Raw genomic sequence first — 24337 nt, 5'->3', positions numbered from 1 at the left:
TAAAACTAATTACATAGTAAAACGTGTTTAAGTGTTCATATGAGCACCTCAAGACAGACTTGAAAACCGTGAACCTGTCCTTTAATTTGTGTCATGGAAAGCAGTGAGTAGCTTCTCATTTCTTAAACAAGCATGTCAGAAGACACATCCTGCGATTGTGGAAAAGATGTTAGTGCCTAGTGCCTACTGTACAAGCCTGTGGGGACAGTGCTATGATGTGGGGTTGCTGCAGTTGGTCAGGTCTAGGTTCAGCAACGTTATGTGTCCAAAGAATGAGGTCAGCTGACTACCTGAATATACTGAATGACCAGGTTATTCTATCAATGGATTTCTTCTTCGCTGATGGCACGGACATATTCCAAAAGGACAATGCCAGGATTCATCGGGCTCAAATTGTGAAAGAGCGGTTCAGAGAGCATGACACAGCACATGGGATGTGCTGGAGAAGACTTTGCACAGCGGTTCGACTGACCCATCATCAACACAAGATCTTGAAAAATGTATGTAACTCTGGACGAGAATAAATGTTGTGAGATTTCAGAAGCTTATCGTAACAATGCCATGGTGAATGCATGCATTAATCAAAGTTAAAGTCGGTCCAATTAAATATTGTGTGACTTTTATTTGGAAGGGCAGTGTATGTATTAAGTAAGTCAGTAAAGATTCTCAGTCATCCAGGTGAAATTATGTTTAGTCTGAAGAAACTACTTGGTTGAGTAGTGAAATATTTCGTCCTAACAAGAAGGCAGTCCAGTTGCCATGACTTAACTTCCAGACATGTATTGAGTAAATTGGTCAAATGACGATGAAACAGTAGCTGTTGCTTTCCCTTACAAAAAAGCACTATATCCTCGATCAAAATACAGAAAAATATATTTATTTTTTGTTTTCCTTATAATAAAATTGGACATCCAATCATGTAGCTTACACTGATGAAAATCTGTTGCATTTAATTGAGAATAAACTGTTTCATAAATATTGAATGGCTTTTACTTTTCATTAAGGCATTAGCTTTTTTTGAAGCTCTAAAGGCCTTAACAGAGTCTTGGCTTCCTGGTCTGTAGTGGGGATGTCAGATAGGTGCTGGAGAAAGGGTCGTCCGTGGATGCAGGTCTGCTTGTCCTCACCAAGCTGTTTCATCCGTAGGAGGGTTTCCTCCACATTTTCCCTGGATAGATTAGTAGAAAGCTGACGAGCAAGTCGTACTGCTTCGCCCTGTGAGAGAAAAGACACACTTCATATAAAACAAACCAACCGAAACTAAATACTGCAGTAGTAGTAATAGTAATAGTGCCTTTCTTGTAATTAATGTTTAGCATTTCTCACTTGTAGGTAGTTTGTGACTTTAAGCGGCCGGCACTCTTGCACGGTCCTTGCCTTCCTGTACAGAACTGCAGTCAGAATCTCCCTGAGGTCCTCCACACCGAGGAAAGGCACACAGTCTGCCATTGCTGTCACTTCCAGATGTCTCTCGGCTGACGTGAGGCCTGGCCAAAACAAGCAGAAAAACAAGGATTAATATACTCCAGACGCTACTACTATCTCCAGGAAAAAATAATAAATAAATATTGTGGTTTACGGCAAGACTGTTTCCCAAGTCAAACAAACAAAAAGCCAAATGGAGTGTTAAATGACTAATAGAAGTCCCAGCAGACTGGAAGGAAGTCGTCTTGTCGATTGGAAGAATAATGACTTCTCATTTCATGAGGAAATACTGCAAATCATGTGCAATTTATATTTCTGATGCATGATGGTTTGGATGCAAAATGAAGTTAGAAAGGTTAAAAAAAACTGAAGCTGCAGAAACACATACAATATTTATAGTTGTATTGCCAGAGTAAGATGGCATTACTCAGTACGTGTGCTATAAAAAATGTATGCACGGAGCAACGACGGATGGTAAATAAATATATATGTTATATGTTTAACTCGACACATATATGTTGTTTGCAACATTTTGTATGCTTTTTTAAAATTGCAATATTTGTATATATTGATCCCTAACAACAGCCAAGTACAATCAGCTGAGACTGTGCAACAAAAACGTTTTATGTACACAGTCCCATGCACAGCAACAGAGACTGGCAGTGCCAAATGAAAATTCCTAGAATTTCTTAAAGGGCAACCATTCTCATCACCTGCACACTGGGGTACAAACCTACTGTGACACCACGCTGCTGAGCAGAGAGCCAGTGTCAACTGAGGTGAACCAAACCAGCAACAAAAACAAGCAACATTCACGGGGCACCGTGTGGCCTTTACATGCAAACAGAGAAGTAATGTCACGAAGACCATGAAGAAAACATTACTTTATAACTCAAACAACTTCAAAACTTCATTTTTACAACATGGTTTTGATTTATACTAATATTGATTTTTTTTACGTTGTCTATTACAGCAATTGTCAGAATAATACAGAATTATTTATTTATATTTATTAATTATTATTTCCCCAAAAAACAATACAGTGAGGAAAATTATTACTATTATTTTTTTAATCTGTTCTTTGAATATCTTGTACTATACTATATACTATACTAACTTGTTTATAGCTACAGATTAGTAGTTAACATGATTGATTTTTTTTTTTATATTAATTATTGAAATACATGATTTATTATAGTTAGATGATAAAACTTTATTCCTTGTGTGTGTGTGTGTGTGTGTGTGAATAAATGTGTTCTGGTCAATACATACATACTGTATAGCTTGTTGTTGTACCAAGCATGATTTATTATAGAAGAAAATTATTGTAATTACAATAAATTTTTTGGTCCTTTATCTCAGTTCGCTTTTGATTTATAAAATACTGTTTCTCTATTTAATCATTCATCATTCATTTTTGCATAGTTGGCAAATTTGCTGCAGCAATAGGAAAATCCAAAACTAATCAGATAAACAGAAACTCTGTCAGAAATAATTGCTTGTAATCCAGTTACTGGGGACTGTACGTTTGACATTTCTAAGTGACTGGTGAACTATGGCATTAATGATGGCAAACGGCTCCAGGATTTGTTAAATCAAACTAAACAATCCATTAGACCTTTAAACAGCATGACTCAAAGCCTTGTTTGCTGATTGACTGGATGTGTTGTAGACCTCAGTTTTGTACTATGGTGGATTTGTTTAGAGACTGTTAGACCTACAGTGTTGTCAGCATCAGAAAAGCAGAAAACCCATATAACTGGAGGATAACTCATACAAGTCTGCCCCCTCCAACAGTGTTACTGACCAAAAATGTATTTACAATTTACCTGGAGTGAGTTTGATTTTAAAGCCATTAGCTACGAGCCTGGGATCAGAGAAGAAGGCCTGTCCATTGGGCTCAGGGTTTTGTTTCTTCATGTTGTACAAAGCGTCAGTATATTCAGCTCCACCTAGGTTTCTAGAGAGGACATACAAGACGTTAAACATACAACAGTGTATTTTTATCTTAAAGTGTATTTTAGACTTAAGAGAAATCACAGTTTAGGATTGTTTGTATTAAAAATAGTCTCAAATGTGGATGTATGTAAAGAAACTCGATGAGTGTGCAGTTCACACAAGGAAAACAACTGTCAGAGCTGGCATTTTGCTGGAGAGAGGTGATACGTTACCCTTCTGTTAACTGTATAGGGTTCTGCAGACTCACTGCTGGAAGTATATTATTCTCTAGAAGTCTCTTAAACAGCAAGGCTTCCTCCACTCGAAATGGGTTTAACAACATGAGCCTCTGACCACATAAAATGACCCAGGCGCTCTGAGAGGCCAGTCGGTTTACGAGACGGAGGCCCCTTGGAGCTGCACTGCTTTGCGACGAGAGGCGCTGAAGCTGCAGCCGTAGGGCAGCTACGCTGCAGGGGAGGGGCTGTGAGGGCTTAGGTGCGGGGTCCTTCGTCTTCTTTTGGGGCTTTGCAGAGAAGAGTTCATCCAGCAGCTGCTGGTTGGATAGTGGAGCCTTGCGTTTGTGACCCTGCGCATGGCTCCTTGGGGTGCTCACATTTGGCTCTCTGTGGCCTTCAGCAGAGACCAACTTGGTTCTTTGGTCATGGTGTTCCAGGTGTTTTTTTGCCTTCTCTTCATACCTGCAGAGTTCAAACAAGTCTGTGAGAGTTATAACAGCAGTGAATTGCTTGTTATTAAATCTTTTCAAAGCTGGCATCCCAGCATGCACTGATTTGGTAAGACACACACAAAAAAGCCCAAATGTCAAAGTGAAAACTGGACTAAATTGAGTTGAAAAATTATGCATTTAAAGGGGCACTACAACTATTTAACCTAACATTTTAAGCTAACTTTACAGGGCATGAAAAATTAGTTTGTGTTTAGTAGGCAGGTGGATCTGATGAAAGGTGCTATTGAGCTGCAATATTGGATTTGGGTTTGTTGATAATTCATTCTAGGAAAACAGTTAAAATATATTTATATTCATTTTCAGGTACAGACAGGGGTAATAAGAAATGAAATGTGAGTTGGCAGTGATTGAAATAAACACAAGGAAGGGGAATAAGAGAGAGCAGTAGAAAATAAAGGCCCAATCTAAACCAGCATTATTTTATCAAGCCTAATGTTTTATTTTTTTCCATTCTGATTGGCTACTGTACATCACAGCCTTCCTTCATAATTTGCACTGCAAGTGCAACCTGAAAAGCTAAGGCATTAAAGAACAAGAGAAAGCTGATGCCTTTCGCTGATGCACAACCATGTTGGACTGTGGCCATCAACCCCCTTCACTGTAATGTAATGTAACGCCTTGTTCCCAATGTACATGCAGAGAACTTGTCGAGAATTTGATATAAATAGGGGGCTTTCCGCTGCTAAACTGCCAACTCATGCTTTCATAGATCTTTGTGTTATGCATTAGGGCTTACACTGCTGGCTCCATTAATCAAATAACCTTTTTCGTAACCTTGTGTAAGTATTACTTCTATAAGTGATCTGCCATTTAACAGTGGAGGTGAAAAGAGCCAAGTACTTGCCACTTATTTCATGTTTAAGACAGCAGCAGAGCAAAGCCAGAACTCTAAACAGGCATTTTCCATACACTCTTCCATACCTTATATAAGTACAAAGTACTCCAGATAACACTTTCCAACTGTGTAATTACTTTTAATTGGTATGCAGCATTCTAACATTATTGGGTTGAAGCATTTTGAGTGCAGTGTGATGGTGTTATTCCATGATGCTAGCTAAGTAGCTCAACATATCAGTAGGTAGCACAATTTGTGCTTTGTTCTACAGACGTGTCCATGTGTGTCTAGACCATTTTAGAGGTTGTCAGGGACTGCATTACAAGACTCTGTTTTCTTATTTTGTAGTTGGTTTTGATAAAGTCAATTGACTGAAAATGCTAAGACCTACATGTGAGCTGCCACCTACACTATTGCTTGTGCTTTGATCACAGAGTCAGAAGCACACTTGCATTTACACTATCTTACCAAAAGCACAAAACATCATATATATATATATTCACAAAACATCATATATACATACACACACACACACACACACACACACACACACACACATATATATATATATATATATTTATATATATTTATATATATATATATATGTATGATGTTTTGTGAATTCCTGTCTTATCTTTATTAATATATATCCGTTGACTCTGAGCAGAGCAAGGGTCAAAAACAAATTCTCATTACCGCCATTCTCCGACCTGGGCCAAGTCTATTTTTCACTAGCCAACTATGTGTCACACCACTTATAAAGTAAGGGTAGGTGAGATATTGGACAAAGACACTTAGAAATAATAGGACATAAAGATATTATGTCCAGGTCACTAATTAGAAAAAAATAAATACCAGTTAATAGCAGTCGATTTCTATATGAGAATATTGTGTCTCAGTGCAACTGTTATTACATTTGTTTATACATTATTCTAATTATAGGACACATTTATAACGGCGAATTAATTATTAGAGATACCTGTACTGCGGAAAAATGTTGTCTACCTAACTGCTTATTAGGCACACTGGAAAACTGGAAACACAGCCCCTATCAGCAACATTTCCAGACAAGGTTTTTCACATGCAAATGACAGGTCAAACTTTCCCCCCTCTCTCTGCCTTGCAAATAACAAGAAATGGAAACAACTCCTTGGAAAGGTGCAGGTCTGGAAACTCACTTCTTACGTTCTTCCTCCCCCAGATTTTTCCACCTCTCGTGAACGGTGACACTAATATCATGCAGGCTGGCTGTGGGTTTCTCCCTTAGAACCTCAGCTCTGGCCTCCTTCTCAAACAGAGCAGCAGGAGAGAGTGGTGCCCTCATGGCGCGGTTACTGATCAGGTCGTAGGCAGTCAGAGCAGCTCGCTTCTCTGTGATGGCATTGAGTATCTTTTTGTTTGAGCTGTTTTGAATCTTGACTTCGCCCGATTCAAAATGACTGTCTTTTAAAGGTTGATGGATTGTGACAGGCTGCACAGGTTCTCCTGATAATAGGTCGATCACAGCAGTCCCCCGGCTCCAGTCCTCAGCTAATAACTGGTCTTTACTTTTGTCTGTAGCTGATACTGCATTGTCCTCATCTCTCTCCAGAGATTTCACAGCTGAACCTGGTTCGATTGTCTGACTGCAGCTCTGAGTCATTCCATCATCATTAAGACAAAAGTTAGTCTCTGTGATGTTATTGACAAACCAGTCCTCTGCTACAGAGGATGAAGAGCTACTGTTCGAGATCTGGCGATTCAGTGATGCATCAGTGCTTAGTGCTGCTGACTGAGCTGTATCACTGTGTTTAGGTGCATCTTTGGGGAAGTTACCGTTGTTGATAGTGAGATTGTCATCCACCTCTTTACTTTGCTCATTAACAAGGGGTGAAGCATCAGTCTGCGAGGGGCTGCCCTCCTTGGTTGATGGCCCACAACTGAGCTCCTTCTCAGCTGAGGGGTCACTACTAGGCTGATAGCCATAGAGAGAAACAAGCAATGCCTCTACAGAAGTGAGCACGGCCTCCTGAATGTCAGATGGAAGAAAGACGGTAGACTCAGTTTAATTTTCAATTACATGTCCATGGTTAGGGCTTTGATTTTTTTTCCACTCTTATATTCAATGTGAATACTACATAGATACCTTGTTATGTAAAAGAACCTGTGTCTTGTCTGGTGTCAGGTTGACATCAACTGAGGAGGGTGTCACTGTAATTTTTAGCATGAGGTTGGGATAACGATTTCTGCCTTGGTCATCTGGATACTGAGCTGTGTAGTGTTGACGCAACAGCTGATGATCAATCACCCAGTCGTATCAGGATAACATTTGTTTATAAACAAAGAAAAACAATGGGGTTAGATACAAAAAAGGACAATATAAAATCTGCTGTATTGGTCCAAAATGATTCTACCTTCATTATGTCTTTATGGTGGACAGGCCGGTTGTTGATGAATATAAATGTTTTGTCAGGGCTAGATGAGCTTGTAGAGGAGTAATCTGCTCCAGGCTTTGGAAAAAAGCCATCCAAAAAGATCTGTATTAAAAACATAATACTGTCAGTAATCCAACACAAGATGACCCCAAAGTGGATATTATAAAGCAAACGTTTAGAAACTAGTCAAAATGCTATGTCCCACAGCCAAGTGGGAAAAAAGAGATTACATTATGTAACAAATAATGGTAATGCACGTCTTAATTTGTCTGGACAGTTTCAAATTGACACACTGAGCAGCTGGCTGAATCAGAGGGGTAAAAAAAGTTAAAACTACTAGTATTGAAATGTGGACATTGCATAAACTCTACCATCATTACATGTTCAGTTAGAAGCAGAGGCACTAGAGGCATAGTTGATTCAGTCTGGTGAGCACAGCTAAACCGCAGGAAAAGTACCATTTACTCTTTTACATCACCATGGAATAACTAAGGGTAGGCAGCATAGGAGTGTTTATCATCTACTGTTACTTCCTTACAGTTTTAGTGAATTAAATGAAACTAACATTAAGACCTGTCTGAAGCTGTTGCTTACTTCATGCAGACTTGACTATGAACATGCACGACAAGCTGGTCTTTCTTTAAAATGTGCAACATACACTGTGAACTTTCACCTAAAATTATGCCAGGGGGAGTTCTCATGAGCTGAAATTGATGACTCGACATAAAAGAGAACAACTGTACTAGAAACTTCATTGTGAAAGTAAGCTAATAAGAAATTATGGACAGCTGTTAGTGCTCTACAGATTGCGAGCAGTGAATAGCTATGCTTTTTTTTTCCACACAGCCTCAGGCTCATTATTAGCAGCAATGCACGCCAATGACGTTAATAAATGAACTGCTGTTTTAGGTCAAGGCACATATGCTTCTCTCTATTTTTGCTCATTAGGGTCACTTTATGGGAGCACGAATGGCACCTCTGGCCCCAAAGGGCCGCAGCTATGTGTAGTCATGCTGCCAAAAAGAGTGTCACATTTTGTTCTGCAGAGGTATAGCTCTTACAACTCTCCCCGAGTGAGGCCTCAAAGAAACTGTCAACCTGGTTCAATGATCACTAAGCTTTGGTCTTGGGGACAAGGAGGAGAAAAGTTCTTTCCCATTGCTACAGGGAGTAAGAGGAAAAGGTTAAAGGTTGCTCTCATAACTGGATACCAAAGTGCAGCAGCAAAATAATAACAACAGAGAGGACAATGAGAGAGAAACAGGGTGAAAAGGGCTGCTCCATATCTGTCAGACTAAATTATTTGGGAACCTGGCAGCAGGTACGAGCTACATGACACCTACCGTGACCAAGCAGAAAGTTACTGCTCGACAGTAATTCAATTACGATCAGCACAGCAAAGCTTAGCTAACAAAAATCACTCACTGTTCATCAGGAAAGAACTCGAGAGAAAAGGGCAAAGAAATAGTTGGCCAGTCACCAACTGACCACATTTGCTGGCTTAAGACCAGCCTTCCTGATGAGGTTATTAGCTCACAGTGAAGTACAACGCGCATGCACTCATTTGCACTGCAAAATGTATCCATCTTAACCAGTTATTAAATGCAGCATTGACAGTTAAGACCACATCATTATAAAACAATAGTTTTCAAATTATTTTGTGATTTAGTTTTATCTTTAAGCATCAGCAAATGTCAAGGAGACAGACTTTTAAATGTCACAATATCTTATTAGAGCTGAGCTGACAAATTCAACTTAAAGGCAAAGGTGACAGAAACGAACAATACTCAATACTTGCCTAAAAATACTGCACTTGAAGTAGAAGTATGTAGCACTACTACTAGCTTTAAAATGTATTTAAAATTAAGTCCTTAAGTACTCCACTGGGAAAACAATGTCATTTACAAAGTATTGAAGTGGATGCTGTTGATACCATGAATGCACAAGACTAGATTTGTTCCACCAACTCTCAAAGGTATAAACTGGAAAATCAATGTTATAGTAATAATTAAGGACAAAGATCTGTGTTACCTAGAGACTTGGTGTGGAACAAAAACAGCAGCTGGTAAACATGGAGCTGATTTTAACCACTTTATGTATTGACAGCTGCTTAATCCATAATACTAAATCATCATTTAAAAGCTGATTATATTTAGTTTTAAGAATCTGCATCTATAAAAGGTAACTAGAAAGCAAATCTGTAAATTAAATGTAGTGGAGTAAAAGACAAACAAAACAAAACATTCCCCCTGAATTGTAGTGCAGTATAGTTGAAAACAATGTCAAATCTAAATACTCCATTGAAGTACAAGTACCTCAAAACTTTGCTTAAGTTAACTTAAGTAAATGTACTTTGTAATTTACCGCCTGTGCTTAAAGAAATTAGTTGAGAATTATATCGTTGCCATAGTGGATCCATAATGAAGGTCAGAGTGCAACAGTAGCCACAGTATGACAGCAAAGACAGAAAGGTGTATGCTTGAAGAGGGCTTAGCCATGCTTAGTGTGTGACAGTAATCCATCAGATCTCAATGCATTTCATGTAGTCTCTTCACATTCACTGCATCAATTGCTAAAATGTGCAAAGGTGACTTTGCCCTCCTGGGCATTGGTCCATGTGACACAATAAAACTTGTAAATGTGAGCCCTATAGTACATACCATAATATACAGTACTGTGCAAAAGTCTTAGGCACCTTTTGCTTTGTTCTTTTATGAACGATGACCAGTATTTATTTCTCTCTTTTGTTTACATTAGAAACACAAAAAGTGGTTTCTTGGCTTTAGCCTTTCCACAAAAAACATTTCTGGTCAAGCTTCTTCAGGCTGCAGAAGGACCAACTTGGCATCCACATGAAGCTGCCAGATGCTGAAACAAGGTCCTTGCTGGACTTCTGATCTCTCAAAGAAGAAACTCTGGGAAACATCTCATCAGATCTTCCACTTCTGTTTTTGTCCTTGACCTTTCCAGATTCCTCTACAGAGGTTACACTTATTATTTGTCACTTTAGCTAACATAATGTTAAAACAAACATGTTTATTCTGATATTTTATGTTTTTTATCACTGTGAACATATTTCCTATGTACACTAGCTTTATTCTAATCAAGTGACTACAATATAAATAGGTATATATTTATAATAGCACTGCCAAAGCAAAGAAAAATTTTGCACAGTACTGTTTATACATTTTACTCGCATAAAAGAACACAAATTCTTTTGGTTAACCTGCAAGTATTTCTGTGCATACCAATTTTATCTTTGAGTCTCACCTCTGCAATTTCCCCTTAACTAACCTCTGGTTGCTCTTGGTGATGGTGACAAGAGAGAAGGTTGGCAACAGCACTGGGCCCCAGCGTAGCAAGGAGAGCGCTTCTGTGATCGGCAACCTTGGCCTTCTGCCAAACCACCACCTGGAACAATATGTCAACTTCCATGAGTCTGCATCAGGTGAATCGCACTACATAAACACCTGTCAAGATAGTAACTGGGCCACCAAGTCACTACTATATCTGGAGTTCAGCTGTGTCAGTCTACGTCAAAATTTAGGGCTGAACGAAACCAGTGGTTTCCAGTAACTGAAAATGAACAAGAATGTAAGTCGAAACACAATTAACCATGACAAATCCTGCTTTTTAGAGTCCTGTTATTCAATTTTAATTCAATTACACTATTACTTATATATTCATATTAAAAACAGAAATAAAGTCAAAAACAAGTTTCCATCTTTTTCCATCCAAAGCAAAGTAAACTAACAAACAACACATTTAATGGCAAACTTGACAGAAAAGGCCAAATCAGAAACCCGGTGAATACATCTCCTGGGTGTTGATTTCTTTAAGCATGCGCTCTGCTGCAGGGCATGTCTCAGCTATTAAATACAAATCTGGCACATGTAAACGGATCACTCCTGTAAACACTTCTTAGAGAAGCTGTGAAACATGACACAAGCCAAATAGCAGAGTTGGAGATAAAGGATAGGGGTGAGTGAATGTGTGAAATGGATTCCCTACTCTCCCATGACAACCTTTAAACTGATTTCTACAAAATTTAGATGGTAGACGTGTGGTTGCTCTGTGATCCACACCACCTATATGCACTTCTGTGTGCACACACACTGGCTGCAGCCTGAAATTGAATCTGGGGTTAAGTCTGCTGCTGTGTTCAGCAACTTACTCAAGCGTCATAATCAGCCAAATCAGAGTTCTCAGTCAGCCATATTTGTGTTTGGGGCATCTGACACTTACACTTAGCTGTCGTGGGAAAGGACTTATGGTATGGAAACAGCTACCTGCTAAATGTTCTGTAATAAAATCAAACAAGATAGAGTACATTGCTGTTTTTTTGTGTGCATTAAACGCATGCATCCAGCACAAGCAAGATGATAAAGAGCAGACAAACACAACTTGTACACAAAAAGGTTTATAACTTCATAACTGCCTTAATTATTCACACTAAAAGCTTGCCTCTCAGTGTAAAGCTGTTTTCTCTGGTAGCTTCCTAGAACATTTCCTTCCCAGGATCTAGCAGTGTAGGATCCTGCCCTGGGGTAAAAGACCCTCGAGCACATAGTCATTTGCACTTCCACAAGAGGGCCAAAGCTTCAAGAGCCTGGTGGTCAGTCACTTTTGAGGAACTAATTTCCTCAAAAAGTTCCTGGTCCCTGGGAAAAGTTAATGCGATGCAAACAGCCCTTAAGCTGAGGAGTAGTGACAGAGGATCCTCTGCAATACTCATTGTGTAGTGTTGAACTCTAATAAAACCGATTCTTGCAGTGACTGTTGCCATGGAGTTCTCCAACATCTCCTTGACCACTGCGCAGAACAGTCTTGCAAATATATTTGCAGTATTTCCTGTTATAGATTGTAATTTTGAGTGGATAAAAATGCTTAATTGTTTCCTTTTATTGATTTAATACCTAATATTTAAATATTATTATTGAAGGGTGATTTCAATCATTTCACACCCTAGCCAACACAGATGATTACTACCTACTTTTACTATCTTTATCTACGAGACTACCTGAAATTCCCTGAATCTTATCTTAGTTTAACAGATGCCAAAAAAACAGTTACACCTAGGTGTCTTTACAGTACATTAGTAAAATATCAATTTAAATCTTTCATAAAAGTTATTACCATGAAGGTTAACATACATTAATAATTGTACATTAAACATTGTTATTAATAAATATAGCTTGAACTATTATCTGACTGGCAAATTTACAACTTTGAAAATTAGTTAATTATTTAAGCAATTTATTAAGTAGAAGTGCCAAATATTTTGAGGCTAATAAAGTTACCTAGGACTATGCTTAGTGTTGTTACACATAAACAGTGAGGTATGCCAAACTACACACAAACAACATATTTGGCAACAAATATGACCCTACGCAATAAATACTCGGTGCATATTGACAGAGGCTGTAGAGGCTTTGGAACATTCATTTGAAGACTAATGAGGACACCTGGCGGTTGCTTCGTGAGTAGGAGTTCATACTGTATAAACAGGGATTTCTATCAGTTCTCAAGAAATTTTTTTTAAATTTCTTCTAAGACCTTGATTTGTTCTCCTGCAATTTACATCAGAAGGTAAAAATTATGTGTGTTATAGTGGATTTCAATTATGACACATTTCTACAGAATACAGCTTGCTCCCCAACATCCAAAAGCTTTTTTCGTTCATGTCTCCGGAAACATAATCTACTTCTCTGCTCAACTGTCTGAGCTCAGGATGTTCCAACACAACCACTGACAGTTTGGCACTACAGCGTTTTTATTCACATTTTGATGAAATGATGGCTGCTCGGAACACACTAATCATTCTGACTGACAACAGAGCAGTAAAATTAGGACACTCTTATATCTTTTATCACTGTAAAAACTCCACTATGTGACCACAGCTGCTGGTTTGCCTAAAGAATGTGATTGTTTGATCTTTGCCCTATTTGTATTTGCACATCACTCTAAAAGACAAGTTTGATTGTTGGAGAAAGTTGACACAATTAGTTTCCTCACTTGCCTAAATCTGAGAAGTGATGAAACGTTACTGACCTTATTGTGAACAAGCATGAGCCTCAACTCGGGTTTTATAATGGCATATGCCATGAGAAGGTCCTGAACTTTTTTCAGTTCCTCTTTGCACTTCTTCGTAGAGGAGTAATACTGCCTTCTCACTGGCAGATTCCTGAAAAGCTTTAGTACACTCACCGTTGTACCTGGAAAACACAAACAGGCAAAGATCTGCAACAGCTTTTGTCATCAAATTTACTTTTCCTGCAACAAGGCTGAATGATAACTTTAGACAAGAACTAACTGGAGACCAAGACCATAATGCACACTTTGATAAATAGGTCCCTATTTGTTAAAGTGTGCATTATTCTGATGAATTTCACAGGAAATAAGTAAACCACAAAACATTTTCTCAAGAGAGATGCTAAACTAAATAAATACTTTATTTTAACAAAAATAAACTGTATTCCAGTAGGACTTTGTCTATTTTAAACCTAATGATGACTGCAACTGTTTCCATTCAGCAGAATAAACAATATCATAGCATTCGAAATGTTACTTTTGTTTCCTAATACTGGTTAAATGATGCTGTACCTTGTCCTAAGTGAGACGGCTTCTGAGAAACAATCTCCCCTGTGAAGTTAAGCGTGTATTGGGTGCTGATCTCATCCTCCTCTGTCTTGGTCGTGACAGCCACCTAAAAAAATAGCACAAGGCATCATGCCAATTAGTATAATATCAAAAATACATTAGGATGTATATTTGAATTCTAAAATGAGTAAAGTAAAATAAGAGATTAATGTCAGCTGTAAAATATTATAAATGTAAGCTTGAGCTAGATAAAATTTTTAATTCAGTACATGTTTTCTACGAAATCATCTATGTATTCACTGTTCATGTACTGTTCTTTGGTTGTGTAAAGCTGCTTTGTGACAATATCAATTGTAAAAAGCGCTCTACAAATAAAATTGAATTCAATTGAATTGAATATACACTCCCTGGAACAGTGAGGTTAGTTCTTTTATTTTTGATTTAGACTGAAAACAAGAGATCAACATTTCAGCTTTTATTCCCAGGTGTTCACGTCTGGATCCGACACACAACTTAGAAGATAATTAAGAGATAACCTTAACTTGTATATTGTGTATAATATATACATTTCATAAATAGGTCTCACCTCAGCCACAGCGCAGATGGAGCCTAGTGCTTCTCCTCTAAAGCCGTATGTTTCCAGTCGCTCCAGGTCCTCATGGCTACAGATCTTTGAAGTAAAATGTCTCATGGCCATTACAGGAGTATCTGCAGCTTTTATTCCATGGCCATTGTCACGTACTTCTATCCGGTCCAAACCATAGTTCTCCTGCATGGGAGAATAACAACAGTACTATGCTGCTAAAAAGCCAATAAAACAACTGACCAAACTCTGCTATGAGCAAGTAGTAATCACTTTTCCACTCTTATTCTTAATCTCTCTTATTCCAAATCTGTAATTCAGACAAAGTACCAGCTTAACATCAATGCCTGAAGCTCCGGCATCCAGCGAATTTTCCATGAGTTCTTTCACAACGTTCGCCACAGAGGTGATGACCTGGGAGCTAGACAAGAGCCGCACAGTGTCTGGTGGCAGCTGCTTCATGATTACCTGTATCTGTTTAAGAAAGGTCTGCTTTTAGTTAAATACGAAAGAAAGTGTTTTTCCAGTTTTGCATAGGTGATCCATTTGCACTGTAAATGTAGGATGAGATTACAGTTACATATCAACTCTATGTCAAACAAGCTGTGCTGTTGTGCATCTGCAAAAACAGAGATTAAGATATTAATTAATTTTAGTTCTTACAAGCATTCTTTGACAAAAATGATATATTGATTTATATCTGTTGATGATACAAATCAGAGCTTCCAGTTGACATGAACCATGAACTGTTCATTTACATATATAATGCGCACTCACACAATTTGAGCTGACGCTAGACCTACACCTTTGATGCTAACGTATCGACAGGCAACTCATAACACTGCGGTTATCTTCTTTTATTCGGGAAATTGTTTATTATAAAGTTAAAAACATCTTAATAAAATGAATTAGTTAAAAGGTTTTTGATTAGTAACGTCACTCGCTTAGTTTGAGCTTACTAACCTTAGCTAACTGCTCTACAACGTACTTGGGCCTCTTATACTCGTTAACTTACAATTAAACCCATATTTCGTACAACCTTACAACATTACGAACGAATTAAGCTAAAAGTTGACGTTAATAATGAAATGAATGGTTTAATACTGACTTTTACAAACCCCTCTGACAGCCTCTGTTCAATCTGTCATCAACAACCGACACGAGCCACACGGCGGAAACGGCCTGATTCCCGCCCCCTACACTGCACGTTCATTGGTTAGAAGAGGCACGAGGGCGGGTTCAGTAACCAATACAAGAGATAATTCTACCCTGGGTTTGGTAGAACAGGCAAAAGATGGTCTTTAGAAATACAGCTTTTGGTAATCTTGCTATACGAAACCCGAACACAGCCAGGCTCTAACTAATTTTAATGTAAACAAAAGTCATGTAGGCCTTAGCATAGCCACCTGGTATATATGATTAGTTTGGGGTGGGACTTAGCCTGACATGATCATTCTGGGCTTTAAAAACCATGTCGTCTAACCCTTGAAACAACGTCTACTTCCGCCCGGGTCAGTCTACGTGCTGTCGGTGTGCGGTGCACAACAAGAAGGGATAAACGATTTCTCTCCATAGCACTTTTTTTTTTTTTTGCATAAAATCCCCACTGCTCGCTGCTACCTGTAAGTTTGCAACACTGGCTTTGTTGGCGTTTTATTCAACACTTTTAGCCACATCAGTTAATGTTACTTAACCTTTCTTATTTACACAGTGACGCTGACTAAGTTTATTTGGAATAGTGGTGGATTGGGTCGGGCTATGTACTGGAAACGAAAACATGTTCAGGGGGCGTTTCATGTTTACACATCGACTTGGTCAGCTGTGTTAGACATTATATATTAGATGAGACGATCCAATAAGACATGTAATCAGTTTGCTCCTATATACTTAATATATATATATATATATACGTAATTTTACCACTCGTGCAGCTTGTTGCTGCCACGACAATTATTCAGCAAATAGCCTAAGCCAGTGACAGCTGTCAGTGGTTTTAGCACTGACAGCTAACTTTGGTCAAGTCATGTCTGAGGATTCTTCCCAGTTGTCTCAGTCATTCTTGTATTTGAAGAAACTTACAAGTAAATTGACTTCACAGATGTTGTCAGACTATATGCATCCGTTACGTCAGGTGCCAACTTTGAACCTTGACTGCATCGGCAGAAATGAGTTTGTGCAAGTAACGTTACTCAGATGTATTTAAAGCTCTATGTTACACTACATTTTTAAAAAAACATCGAAGCTTCATTTAAACGGGGTCCGTGGTCTCCTTATTCCATTTGATCCATATACATTTTTAACAAATACAAATGTTAAGTATGTGTCAGGCCTTTAGATTATCTTTTGCTTTTAAAGATTACAACTTAAGCTTTGGTCTCCTTATGCCAAGCTCGGTGGTGGGAAGGTGCCAGAGGGCAAAAGTCAACAAGATAGCACAAGATGTTTTTTTTTAAGTTGTTATCACATTTAGACACGCAGAGAGGGGCAAAGTGCTATGATATACAAAGTGATTTGAGGGTATCATTAGCTAAAGGCCATTGCAGATGCTGGATATACAGTGTTTACAGAGTCTGATTGACATTGTATCAATTCTCAGTGGAAACTGAGTAAACAAGAATGAAGGTAACACTGTAAATGTTGCACAAATATACATATTTTGTAATTGTTTTTTTGTGTGCAGACCAGAATGAATGTGGGTGTGGCACACAGTGAGGTGAACCCGAACACTCGGGTAATGAACAGTCGCGGGATCTGGCTGACCTATGCACTCGGCGTTGGAATACTTCACATTGTGCTCTTGAGCATTCCCTTCTTCAGTGTGCCAGTGGTGTGGACCCTCACTAATGTCATACACAACTTTGTGAGTTACATTCTTTACAGTGTCACTGTCGTTGTGATAGTAGCAAACTAGGTCACTGAGATTACTGGTAAATCACTCTCCAAAACAAAGAATTATTTTGGCTAAAGGATTTGAATGTGACAACGTAGATTTCTTATCTTGGAAGCATGTTTATCTAAACAGCCCGGCCTCTGTTACCTTCTGGCTTGCCTCTGCTTGTTAAGATATGCTCTATTTTGAGGAGCCTGTCCTTGTGGCAGCCCGATGTGGGACCTATTATGATAATTTCTCTACTCCACATAAGGTCTGGAGACAAAACTGACCTTTCATTGTTGCACGGCCGGCCTCAAATGAAGAAACAAAGTCGATGTGTGTGACATCATTGTGTGAGCTCGAAGCAGTTTACAAGGATTGTGTATTGCAGCCAATACGGAAGGCTATTAACAGCAACAACTAAGATCAACTATAGCCTATTGTTTCCCACACAATATAACAGCACTGTGCTGATTCTGTCTTGGCAGTGTATCAGCTTTTTATTTATTTTCCTCTGTAATTTACTTTTTTTTTATTAAAAAAAAAAAAAGTCAATCCTGAAATATAGAGGCGTATAATAAGAAAACAGGGTAATTCCCAAGATTCCCAGTTTGTAATATTCAAAAAGCACTTGTATTCAACAACTTTGTCTCTCAGGGGCCTGGGTGCCAGGGGCCCTGGTCTTGTTCTTTACACACTGTACTGATCCGGTTCTCATCTCTACAGGGAATGTACGTCTTTATGCATGCAGTGAAAGGCACACCATTTGAGACCCCTGACCAGGGAAAAGCCAGACTTCTCACACACTGGGAACAGCTTGACTACGGCGTGCAGTTCACTTCATCTAGAAAGTTCTTCACCATCTCCCCAATCATTCTGTACGTATTCTGCATCGTATGATTCCATCTTTACACTGATGGATAATTAATTTAGACACTAGTATAAGAAAGTAACATTTCATAGGTTTATCAGATAGGTCTCTCTCACTAACTGTGGTTACATGGACAGTATTTCTTAAATTTTTTTAACTGAAAACTCGATCATTCTAATTCGAGTTTCCAGCTTTACTGTTTACATGTGTTTACATTCTCAAAGTGTTAAATCAGAATATGAGATCTTGACACGCACAAAGTGGTTCTTCCTGCTGTGATGCAATCAGTGTGCTGGTAGTATAATAGTAACACTTTGAAAACTCATTTCATTTAATAGAAGATGATCAAGATGGAACCATGGAAACAGTATTTTCTGATTGGGCTGCTGTGACAAGAATTTCCTCCTCAGCTGTATAACTGTTCCAAAATGTTTCAGAACCATCACAGAAACACGGAAATATTGTGCAGGCTCTCTTACTGCTCGTTTCTCGTATGTTTTGGTTCGTCTGTGCATTAACCCACCCGTTTTGCTCTGCAGATACTTCCTGACGAGTTTCTACACAAAGTACGACCCAACGCACTTCATCATAAACACCGCTTCACTTTTGAGCGTTCTAATCCCAAAACTGCCACAGCTACACGGCGTGAGAATTTTGGGCATCAACAAGTATTAAGTGAAATGTAAAATGCTGTGCCTCATAGCTTCAGAAGTGAATTCCTGTGTAGTCTATACCGCCGATGTGTGTACCAAGTCCTAGAGTGTGTGTAAACGTCACTGTCGTCGTTTAGATCGATCAGGTTAATGATGAAATGTTTAGGTTTGTAGATGACAGTATGCCATATGCATTACTAACTTATGTGAATATTTAATGGTGTATTCTTTTTGGTCTGCATAGACCTGGGCTGGCCCAGGCATCAGTGACGCTTATGGTTGAGTTCATCTAGTTTCTTTCTTTGTCCTTAATTCACATGGTGACAGAAAATTGTGCGAGTCTGTTTCTAGCCACAAAGATGTCCCAAATGTATTTTTTCAAAGATGTTTACTTTCTAATGGTAGGAGCCTGTGGCTCGTTGTTTATTGGTACACTCTCGTTTTGTAATGGGTGTCAAATTTCAAGGTGAGTAAAGAATGGAATCTTGCTCTTAATGTGCATGGTTTGCTTGGTATGTGAATTATTTCTCAATCAAAACAGGGCAGTTTTTGTTGTCGTTGTACAGTTTCTGTGAACGTTTTGTCCTTTATGTAGCAATGAGACAATTTATTGTTGTCAAGTTAAGTGTTTACTGAGGGAGGTCTACAGTGTCTTTGTGAGAAAATGACACTTGTGTAGCTGCTCTCTTTAGATTGTGACTTTTTGCTATCGTCAGGGCAGCTAGTTCTGCTATGTTTGGCCATAGCTCATAGTGCTCTTGATATTTCTTGTTCTTAAGCTCATTAAAATGTTTGTGCCCTCAAGGTGTTTCATTTGTCTTGCTGTGTATTGGATCATCCCTAATAATATTATTTCTGGAATCTAATCAGACTTTTTGGTACTTTTCCAAAAGGAAATGTGTGGCAATTTGTTGATTATTTCTGGTTAATATGGAATTATAGAGATTTTTAACTTGTTTTCCAAATTCAAAAATTTATAAAGGTGAATATTTTTATTTAAAGAGCCTGGATCCAAGGGTGGTTTGATAGCACCTCTGCACATAAAGGAAGCATGGAAATGATCATCAAAATTCTTAAGTCAATTGCAGAGGCTCATTTTGTGTTTTTATGCATTAACCCACTTAACATTTACTGTTTTACATGCACAAACTGTAATTGTGTGTGTGTGTGTGTGTTTCTGATTTCCTGCAGGTGAATGGGACAAAACAGATAAGATTTTAAGGCAGATAGTGAGAGCTGTACATTTAAAAAGCTTCACAGGCGCATGAAGGACCCAGATGCATAAAAAACACTGCAGCTGGGTTGTTACACCCACCTGCTGCAGGTGGTGCATGTGTTACAATGGCAGCTGCTAGTATTGCCTGTATCTCTTAGGCAGCACAGTTTAGCACATGCAGTGCTAAACTGTCACTTCACACTTTCCTTTTCTTGGCTTCAATTATAAATTCAATTGGCTTCAGTAAAACAATAAGCACACGATTAAAAGCTTTATTCAAAATAAGTGTAAAACACTGGGATATTTCTGCAGTCACACCAGTGATAACTGCAACTCAGTCATTCTGATCCAGTGGTATTGGTCAAAATTAAAACTCTAAACATTCATCTTTCATGTTGCTGTTGGCACATTAAGGTCCTCACACTGCTTGCTCAGGATTCCTCTGTAAACTTCAAAGTGATGGTTCAAATCTTTCTGCGAGTGGACTCTGAACTTGGTTCCCAAAGCCCCGTCAGCAGCAGTGTTACCATAGAACACGCGGCCAATCCGTGAGTGGACCAGCGCCATGGCACACATTACACAGGGTTCTCGGGTCACATAAAGATCATACCCCGTGCATATATACGGCTGAGAGCTTGCATCTGTATCAGGCTCATTGTGAAAGGCATCAGAGGTTAGCGACGTGAGGCAAGCTGGGTATCTATCAAAACTGTAACATCCTCCACCCTGGCTCCGAGCTACCAGGTCGATGCAGACCATGACTGCATGATGCAGGGGATGGTCAGCCCGGCAGTCGTGGCCCACTGCGATGATCCTCTCCGTGGATGGGTCGACCACTACAGCCCCGACTGGCTCCATCCCCATCTTCTTTGCAGCCCTGGCGGCAGCTACAGCAGACATCATGTATGCGTGCATCGCAGCTTTTTGAGGTGGACTGAAGAGCTCTCCTCTGAGAGCCACTGTCACCTGCTTGTCCTCGTGAAAGGAGGTGGGCCAGTGTTTGCTTGCCAGCTCAAACTGAGGTCGTGTCAAGGGGGGACGTGCAGGGACCTTAACCACAAAAGGTTCACCCAACCCATTGCACCTCACTCCATCTGAGGGCAGCAGGGAGTCGATGCTGATCACCTTCATGTCTGGTGCGTCACTAACGCGACACACAAGAACCTCCAGAGGGTGTGGGCTGCCTTCCTTCTGGCACACCCGCACCCTCTTAATGTGCTGAAGGCCACTCAGCGGGTAAACGCTGTTCAGCTCCCTGACCAGTCGAGATGTCTCTTTCTTGTCTAGGATAGGCGCAGCGAACGCCTCGATCAGCCCGACTTCTTGTGACTGCTCGTCTGAAAGTACAGGATAAGGAACCCAGGAGTCAGTGTCGCACACTGAGCCTTTCCAGCGTTTCGTCTGCGGCTCCATCGTTGTGTTGTGCTCCTGTTAAATATGATGTCATACCAAAGTAAAACAAGGTTAGTGCATTTGCAGGGCCACAAAAAAAAAAAGGCAAACCCCCTGTTTGTAGTGGACACAAACTCCCCCTGATCTAGCATGTATTAACTTCAAAGGTAACAGTGAACTTTACAATACTTTAAATACTTAGAAAGTAATGCAAATCAAACAGAAGACAAGCATTTATTATGGAAGGTAGACATTTATAGTAGAGCCCAAATGATACTGAAAGATACATGAGTTTCTGATGATATCTTTGCTAATATTTCATAAAACATATGTATATGAACAGTGTATATGAACTGTCCCTTTTTCTGATTTGAGCTGGAAATAAACAAAACAAAAAAACATGGAGCAACTGATGACATCAATCAAGTTGAACGTAGTGAAGTCGGCCTTTATGAGTTGTGCTGAAAATATTTGCTGACCATTTCCTTTTACAGGGTACAAACTTTATATTAAACTGTTTTTAAACTACTTCATATATACTTACACATATACTTAATTTTTCTATAATGCAACTTCTTATTTTTCATCTATGATATCAATATCTGTGCCAAGCAAATACCAGCTCATAGTCCTCCCAATTAACTTGTTGAGCTCCTTTGTAAACACATTTCTAATGCCACATCTAATGCTGAGTATCTCAATAAAAGAAATTCTGATTCCAGTTCTGGTAATGAAATGATTACAATCATTTCTCAGCTGGATATTTGGCGAGCATTAAAGAGAAAGGATACTGCAGCTCCAGGGCTGCAGCAGTGTTATTCTCGGCAACACAGACCGTTACACAAAGCTAGACATGGAATACCATTCATAAAGCATCCTCACTGATATCATGTTTGATATGGCAAAAACAGCACATAGTAGCATACGCTATCAGGTCAAAAGGCAGTCTTGTTTTATTTTCTTCCAAGTACAAGCTTTGTCTTCATGACTCGGGGCACATGTCGTATAGTCAGTGATACTCTGGTGTCCCGTATCAGCATCTCTCCTGGCCGGGCCCTGGCAGCTGGCAGGTTCACCACCTTGTCCGTCAGGTTGTCCTGGCCACATGCCTGGATGCCGTGAAGGAGGCTCTGGTACATTTCATCCTGCAGGATCAGAAGGCTGCGAGGCCTCACCAGCAGAGAAAACAGGTAGCGGTTCTCCTCTGTCTGCGGGGCGTCACCTTCCAAGCTGCCCACAGGTCTGTAGAAGTCCAGGAGGGTGTGAGAGCCCAGGCTGACAGTGGTGACTGTGGGGTGGTACAGAGGGCCGTCTTCGTGAGGCATAATCCCTTCTCCTTGTTTGTACTCATTCACCAACACATGGTTGGCTGTTTTCCCACTGAATGCACCAAGAGAGGAAATTTTCTCACAGTACGTCGACAGCCAGTCAGGAATCTTCTCTGGCAGCATGCCCTTGGGGTGTGGGAGCCCTCCCCAGTTCTGAAGCCGTCGGCCTGACAGCTGAGTCCATTTAGTTTTTGGAGACTTATAGACCTCTTGCAGTAGGTAGGTCTCCTCATCTTCTGATATGAAATCAGGGATGTAATAGACTGTCGGTTGAGCATCATGTATGACAAATTGCTTCAGTTCCTCCAAAATACTAGTTGGCTGTTCCATGTCTCCTTAAGAAAATCAACATAATGTGCTTGTTAAAATCCCAGTTTAAAAAAATGCAAACGCTGGATAAATTCGCTGGTGGTGGCGGCTCACAGAGAATAAAGTGTATTTCATAACGACTAATAGAGAAAAACTGTAACTGAAAATCGTATTAAAGCGTCTAACATATTAAAACCTATGTCCAGATTCAAGTTATGTATTTGACGAACATAAAGGTGCCAGAAACAGGACGATCCTCAGCTACAGCAGTCATGTGACCCGACGCATTTCCGTGTACGTTCATAGCATTAGCAACTTCAAGCCTCATCAAGCCTGTAACGTACAGTTTTGTGCCTTCAGCACAACAAAAGAGGTGTAAACAGTGCATCACACGGATTGTACGACCTATTGCAAGTTCACTGACACCCAGAAGATAAGCTACTGATTTGTTCTTCTCTAGTTAAATAAGACAAGAAAAAAATAAATGGTAACCTGGAAAACCCAAAGAAGGTGCATCTGCCGTTACAGTACAGAGGAAAGTATTAGTTGCCCCGAAAGGCTTTCGCTTGAGAACATTACCTAAAGGATGATTTAGACAATTAGTTTTGTGGTGGTTCTTTAATACATAATCATACACTGATGATGCCGTAATAATTAACGTTATATCGCTTAGTGTTACTAGTTATACCTAATGTAAAATTAACGTGTTGACTGACTGTTAGAGACAGGAAGCGAGACATTTGCACAGGTATGAATGTTATGTGTTGTGTTGAAGGCAGCACAGAAACATTTCAAATTCTGAAAATACAGAAAACTAAAAACATATATAACCCACGAAATCACACAAAACACTATTTTACCTTTTTCTACATCAACACTTTCAAGCAGATCACGCTTTGTCACTTATCGGCTTGTCTCCATGCTTACTACGTTGTGCAGCTGACTAAAGTGTCCCCTAAAACAAAGCATCCGACTTTTGGACTCACACGCACTTTTCCGGACGATATATCTAATTATTTCATTTGGAAACGTATGCGTTTGCTAACATATAATGTTTAGTTGTCCATTGTTATTAATTGTGTTTTTGTTAGTGTCATTTAGCTAGCTATTTTATGCGAATTTCTACGGTCACAAACTTGCCGGTGCACGG

At 39.4% G+C, this 24337-nt stretch overlaps 4 protein-coding genes across 4 annotated transcripts; 1 reads left to right on the top strand and 3 right to left on the bottom strand.

The window, feature by feature from the left end:
* Nucleotides 1–253: 253 nt before the first annotated feature.
* On the bottom strand, nucleotides 254–15734 carry pms1 (PMS1 homolog 1, mismatch repair system component). The gene is made up of 13 exons (XM_026377087.1): nucleotides 15655–15734; nucleotides 14877–15020; nucleotides 14550–14732; nucleotides 13967–14069; nucleotides 13415–13578; nucleotides 10658–10774; nucleotides 7343–7465; nucleotides 7075–7221; nucleotides 6128–6957; nucleotides 3597–4064; nucleotides 3255–3385; nucleotides 1327–1487; nucleotides 254–1215 (listed from the first exon to the last, which is right to left on the bottom strand). The coding sequence occupies exons 2-13, from the start codon at nucleotides 15006–15008 to the stop codon at nucleotides 1000–1002; spliced, it is 2775 nt and encodes a 924-aa protein (XP_026232872.1). The 5' UTR covers nucleotides 15009–15020; nucleotides 15655–15734; the 3' UTR covers nucleotides 254–999.
* A 323-nt stretch (nucleotides 15735–16057) lies between these two features.
* ormdl1 (ORMDL sphingolipid biosynthesis regulator 1) lies at nucleotides 16058–19746 on the top strand. Its single transcript, XM_026375633.1, has 4 exons — nucleotides 16058–16168; nucleotides 17227–17406; nucleotides 18145–18296; nucleotides 18829–19746. Exons 2-4 carry the CDS (start codon nucleotides 17233–17235, stop codon nucleotides 18962–18964), a joined length of 462 nt encoding a protein of 153 aa, XP_026231418.1. The 5' UTR covers nucleotides 16058–16168; nucleotides 17227–17232; the 3' UTR covers nucleotides 18965–19746.
* A 651-nt stretch (nucleotides 19747–20397) lies between these two features.
* adat3 (adenosine deaminase tRNA specific 3) lies at nucleotides 20398–24136 on the bottom strand. Its single transcript, XM_026377139.1, has 2 exons — nucleotides 24048–24136; nucleotides 20398–21586 (listed from the first exon to the last, which is right to left on the bottom strand). The coding sequence occupies exon 2, from the start codon at nucleotides 21569–21571 to the stop codon at nucleotides 20549–20551; it is 1023 nt and encodes a 340-aa protein (XP_026232924.1). The 5' UTR covers nucleotides 21572–21586; nucleotides 24048–24136; the 3' UTR covers nucleotides 20398–20548.
* alkbh6 (alkB homolog 6) lies at nucleotides 21769–24124 on the bottom strand. The gene is made up of 2 exons (XM_026377140.1): nucleotides 24048–24124; nucleotides 21769–23213 (listed from the first exon to the last, which is right to left on the bottom strand). The coding sequence occupies exon 2, from the start codon at nucleotides 23206–23208 to the stop codon at nucleotides 22504–22506; it is 705 nt and encodes a 234-aa protein (XP_026232925.1). The 5' UTR covers nucleotides 23209–23213; nucleotides 24048–24124; the 3' UTR covers nucleotides 21769–22503.
* Nucleotides 24137–24337: the final 201 nt, after the last annotated feature.

This window comes from Anabas testudineus, chromosome 21, assembly GCF_900324465.2.
Source record: "Anabas testudineus chromosome 21, fAnaTes1.2, whole genome shotgun sequence".
NCBI lineage: Eukaryota > Metazoa > Chordata > Actinopteri > Anabantiformes > Anabantidae > Anabas > Anabas testudineus.
This window is presented reverse-complemented; position numbering and strand designations above follow the sequence as displayed.